Source organism: Vespa velutina, chromosome 8, assembly GCF_912470025.1.
Source record: "Vespa velutina chromosome 8, iVesVel2.1, whole genome shotgun sequence".
NCBI classification, from domain to species: domain Eukaryota; kingdom Metazoa; phylum Arthropoda; class Insecta; order Hymenoptera; family Vespidae; genus Vespa; species Vespa velutina.
The window spans coordinates 5,572,364-5,578,049 of NC_062195.1; the positions used below are offsets into that span (position 1 = coordinate 5,572,364).

Consider the following 5,686-nt stretch of genomic DNA (forward strand, 5'->3'; position numbering starts at 1 on the left):
TTGCAATTAAATTACATTAAAATATCAAACTTACATCATCTGATAAGATTATTTTTTATATTTTGATAATATTTAAAAATTAATAATTGTTAATTAAAAACTAAATAAATAATTACCACTAATATCACACTACATAAAACGCAGGTACTTTTTCTACATGGTACGACACTGATCTGTATCGTGGATTGATGACACATTACAATGAGACAGAAGATGATAATTCAAAGTTTCTTTTTTTTTTTTTTTTTTTTTTTTTTTTTTTTAAAACACTTCACATTTTTATTATGAAATACGTAATCCATTTTATATTTGTCATTGTACACGTACCTAACCTAAAAGAACATGCAAAATATTAAAATACAACTATTATACACAACATTTCAAGGTTATGATATAATTCATTTAGAAAAACTTCGTTTAAAACAAAAAGTTTTAAGACAAAAAGTTGACGATATACGTTATCACTAGCTTTTCAACATTCTTATTGGTTATTTCAAAAAGAACTTGCGTATTCTTATTATTCTTTCTTTTTTTTTACCACGTAGAAATGTACGATTAAAAAATTAAAAGCAATTAAATCAATTCTATTTTACAATTATTAAAAGGCTCACGTGCATTATCTTTTTTGAATAAACAAATAAATACTGAAAATCTTTGGAAGTACTTACTTTTAAATATAAATATAAATTTAATGTATATCACATATAGAAAAAGAAAAAAAAATCATACAAACAAACGAATTAATATAATGCAAAGTTATTTCGGACTTATATTATTAGTTACATTTTGTACAAGTTCATCTCATAATAATAGTATCACAATGTTATCTCCAATTGCTTGCGATTGTCGAGTTTTAACTTTAGTAACTATTTCTAGTAATATTTAGTAAGAATGGTGATATTTGGTAACAAAAATAAATTACCCATTTTAAGATGCAGATAATTTACTTCTATTCGGAGCATGGTATTTTCTTTTTTCTATTTTTTTTTTTTTTTTGAATAATTATAGTAATATTTTTTTATCGAACAAAAACATATATGTATATATATATATATATATATATATATATATTCCTGCCAACTTTATAGATATTTTGGGGAATAAGAAAATATAAATATAGTAAAAAATCTTATAGTTATATGAATCGACCTATCAGGATGTCGTTAGCTAACCCCGTGATTCCTTGCGCGTTGAAGACTAGAAGAAGGCTCACCGATTGCCTGCCAAAGTTTGCTAACGAGAAAAAAGTGTAGTAGTGGCTGGTAGATATATTCTTATGATATTTTACGTATAATAGAAAGCTTGAAAATATTTTACAAACGTGAGTATTAAATTCAATTGATTTTAATTCGTGCATACAAATGTGTAGTAAAAAACAACAATAATGACGTATCGATGAATCGAGACAATTCCAGGCCAATGTCAGTCTATCTATCGTGTGCGAAAATGTCTAATGCTTTCAACAAAAAAAAAAAAAAAAGAAAAATAAGAAAAAATAAAGGAAAGTATTAAAAAAAGCATCATCAAAATATTTGTCACCATTAAAGAAAATCTTTTTCGAAAAATTTTTATCAATATTATTATCATTTATAGTGTTAATATATACTCGAAATAAATGCAACCTTCATTTTCTATCAATTAATACATAACCCTTTTCATGCCACAATGACAAATATAACTTTATAAACGTAATAGATGTTTAAACAATTAATGAAATATGTAAACATAGAATTATTATTCTATTTGAATAATTTGATTTTCAATTAATATTATTGTTTTATTTTCAAATGGATATTCGGTATGATTATTTTTACGTTAATATCACGGGTGAAATGCGCGCACGCGCGCGCACAGCATACACCTACATACATACACACACACACACACACACACACACACACACATACTTACACACATACACGTGCACATGCGCGCGCGTGCGAGCGTGAATATGTTCGTATTAGCTTCGAAAAGGTGGGGAATTGCATACGAATACCTTTGTACACGGAAACGCGTACGTAACCAAGTGGCTGTGTGTACTAGTAGCGTAACGAAGAAAGTAACTTCGTTTCTTTATCTCTGTTTATCATTTCTTGATATTATAGTATTTTTCAAATAATTGGAAACTGCAGAAGTCAAGAAATTAAAGTAAATATTTTATTTTTTATTATCTATTCCATCTTGTTGTCAAGGAATATAGTAAATGCTTTGTATTCATATATATAAATGCGCACGCACACAAACTAATGTGCTAGTTCGTGAACGCATTATTTTATATAGTATGTTTTAAAGCATTTTTATAGAACACAAATACGTGCCAATTTATTTTCATTTTGTTTAAAAGAAATAAATAAATAAATACTTTTTCTTTCTTTTTTTTTTCTTTCTTTTTTTTTTCTTTCTTTTTTTTTTTTAAACATTGATATACTAAATTTACCTTGAATATTGACGCATATCTGTTTCTTATATATCCTCTAATATCCATTTTTTATTAAATATGGAAGAATATATATATATTTATAATGATCTTTAACTCATTGATAAGTATAGAAATTTATATTTATAGATGTCAAGTGGACAAACACATAAGTATCGTTATAAAAATGTGGGCTTAGACTCACAGGAATTAAGACGACGTAGAGAAGAAGAAGGTGTGCAATTGAGAAAACAAAAGCGTGAACAACAATTATCAAAAAGACGTAATGTACCTAATATTGTTACCGATGAGGATAATGTTTCCACTACAGATGAATTTTCTCTACCTACGCCACAATTAGTAAAATTTATATTTCTTTTGGTTAACTATTAAAAAAAAAAAAAAAAAAAAAAAAAAAAACTTTCTTGTCTATTTTAATGTTTAACTTTTATGTTGCAGCAAGGTGTTGTTATAACAAAAAAATTGGTACAAGCATTATACAGTCCTAATATAGAAGATCAATTAGCAGCTACTCAAAAATTCAGAAAATTATTATCCAGAGAACCAAATCCTCCTATAGACGAAGTTATACATACAGGGATAGTACCTCGATTTGTTGAATTTTTAAAAAATGATAGTAATTGTACGCTCCAGGTTTGTATATATTCGAAGAATTAATTTATATTTGTAGCAAATAATGAAAAGAAAAGTTCTAAGAATTTTTTTTGTTAAACAAAAACTTGCATTTTTCTCTTGGTAACAACGTTGCATATCATCCATTATAAAGAAAATTAAATTATTTTATATATATTTATGAATTTTCAAGATAAAATTAAATATTTGTAAATAAAGTTTTATAGATTTAAATGATAATAACAATATCAAATATTTAACAGTTTGAAGCAGCTTGGGCTTTGACAAATATAGCAAGTGGGACATCTCAACAAACGCGCATGGTAATAGAAACAGGAGCTGTACCTACTTTTATATCGTTACTCAGTTCTGAGTATGAAGATGTACGAGAACAAGCAGTTTGGGCATTGGGCAATATTGCAGGAGATAGTCCTGAATGTAGAGATCATGTTATTTCTTGTGGTGTCCTTACACCACTTTTACAGTATGTTCTTCTAGTGTTTATTCATTTTTTTTTATTGCTTCTTCAATACTTAGACTTGCATTTGAAATTTTTGTAGTAAATAATTCTCTGAATTATTATTCAAGCATTTAAATCTTTATAATAATCAGATATAATATTCTGTACATTATATATTATTTAATAACTATCATTTTTGACGAATCTTTACATTTTCAGACTTCTTTCTAAAAATGCACATTTATCTATGACACGGAATGCTGTATGGGCGTTATCAAATCTTTGTCGTGGCAAAAATCCTGCACCTGTATTTTCAAAAGTGGCACCATCTTTACCAGTTTTAGCTCACCTTCTTAATCATCCAGATTCAGATGTTCTTGCTGATACTTGTTGGGCTTTGTCATATTTAAGCGATGGGCCAAATGATAAAATACAAGCAGTTATAGATGCTGGAGTTTGTAGGCGCCTTGTAGAACTTTTGATGTAAGTTTGTACGTAGTACTATGTTATTGATATGTGTGTGTGTGTGTGTTTATAAAATATAAGCTAACAATGATAATCAAATTATAATATTACATCAGATATTAATAAGCTAAGAAATTTTTATTCTGTGTAACTGTAATTAATGTTTTTAAAATAGAATATTAGAAAAATTTGTATAATATATTACATGCTTATTGATATAGTTTTATGGGGTTTGTGTTTTGGAAGATATCAAACTGTCACAATTTGACTATCCCATTGTACACGTACATGGTATCTAGGAATTCAACAAATGTCTAGTTTTTTTTTTATATATAAATGTACATATACGAATAAAACAATATACATGATCATTATTTATTTAGGCGTGAAGAAAGCAATGTAGTAAGTGCAGCTCTTCGTGCTGTTGGTAATATAGTTACTGGAGATGACGTGCAAACTCAAGTTGTATTAAATTGTTCAGCGCTACCTTGTTTATTACATCTTTTGAATTCTCCGCGAGAAAGCATACGTAAGGAAGCTTGTTGGACAGTTTCTAATATCACTGCTGGTAACCCTCAGCAAATACAGGTGATAATCATTGTTAATAAATTATTTTATATCTCTAATTTTTGAAACTTCTAAAAATATTATTACACAAGTAAAAAGAAATGAAACGTATACATTGTTAATATTCGTTATTTGTTTCTAGGCTGTTATTGATGCTAATATTTTCCCTGTATTAATTGATATATTAGGAAAAGCCGAATTTAAAACTCGAAAAGAAGCAGCTTGGGCAATCACAAATGCTACCAGTGGTGGTACTCCTGAACAAATTCGTTATCTTGCCTCACAAAGATGTATTTCACCATTGTGCGATTTATTAACTGTTATGGATGCAAAAATTGTGCAGGTTGCATTAAATGGTTTAGAAAATATTTTACGTCTTGGAGAACAAGATGCTAGTATGCACAATGGTATTAACACTTATGCAGTATTGATCGAAGAATGTTATGGTAACGTATTGATATAAATACGAAAAATATTTATGCTTTATTTTATAATTTAATTGCATAATATTTATATTTATTTATAATGTTTTAGGCCTAGATAAAATAGAATTTCTTCAATCTCATCAGAATATGGACATTTATCAAAAAGCTTTTGATATTATCGATCGATACTTTGGTTCCGAGGAAGAAGATACTAGAATTGTTCCATCTATTGATTCACAAGGACAACAATTTCAATTCACAGCACCTGATTCTTCTCAACTTCCAGTCGAAGGCTTCGAATTCTAAATGATTAATTATTGATTGAAACCTGGAATACGTGCTTCTGAATACGATGTTCCACGCTATCTTTTACGATCCTTAATCTCATGAGAAATGTAATATCTCTAAAACTGAAATACCAACTAGCTGTACGAGTTTTCTCATACATTGTATTATTACAAATGCTTTTGAGTTCGTATTCATCAAAAAATATCAATAGTACCCCCCTCTTAAAGTATTAGATTTTTCATATAACAATGAAGATGCAAAATGAATACTTATCGTAATTTTTAATGCATTTTAGTTTTATCAAATCATATGTTTTGTTAATTTGTTGCATCAATTGCTTTGGCTTTTTCTATCTCTTTCTCTCTCTTTTTAAAATCTTTACTAAATTATAATAATAAAGCTTTTATTAAAGCTTTCGTGCAATACGTACTA

General features: G+C 27.6%; 1 protein-coding gene across 5 annotated transcripts; it reads left to right on the forward strand.

Annotated features, from left to right (window-relative positions):
* Window positions 1–1,159: 1,159 nt before the first annotated feature.
* On the forward strand, window positions 1,160–5,428 carry LOC124950844 (importin subunit alpha-7-like). 5 transcript variants are annotated; one of them, XM_047498214.1, is made up of 9 exons: window positions 1,160–1,262; window positions 1,370–1,501; window positions 2,567–2,776; window positions 2,876–3,070; window positions 3,313–3,533; window positions 3,729–3,992; window positions 4,358–4,562; window positions 4,684–4,987; window positions 5,076–5,428. In XM_047498214.1, the coding sequence occupies exons 3-9, from the start codon at window positions 2,567–2,569 to the stop codon at window positions 5,270–5,272; spliced, it is 1,596 nt and encodes a 531-aa protein (XP_047354170.1). In that variant the 5' UTR covers window positions 1,160–1,262; window positions 1,370–1,501; the 3' UTR covers window positions 5,273–5,428. The 5 variants fall into 5 exon arrangements, with proteins under 5 accessions (XP_047354170.1, XP_047354168.1, XP_047354171.1 ...); XM_047498215.1 differs by having other exon boundaries at window positions 1,190–1,321; window positions 1,416–1,501; XM_047498212.1 differs by lacking the exon at window positions 1,370–1,501 and having other exon boundaries at window positions 1,168–1,321.
* The last annotated feature ends 258 nt before the right edge of the window (window positions 5,429–5,686 follow it).

Excerpts from the sequence above, each read along its gene's own strand:
- LOC124950844 (XM_047498214.1), top strand. The coding sequence starts at position 2,567 with ATGTCAAGTGGACAAACACATAAGTATCGTTATAAAAATGTGGGCTTA. Across the intron at positions 3,534-3,728 it reads GTCCTTACACCACTTTTACA|ACTTCTTTCTAAAAATGCAC; the intron begins GTATGTTCTTCT and ends TTACATTTTCAG. Across the intron at positions 4,563-4,683 it reads GTAACCCTCAGCAAATACAG|GCTGTTATTGATGCTAATAT; the intron begins GTGATAATCATT and ends ATTTGTTTCTAG.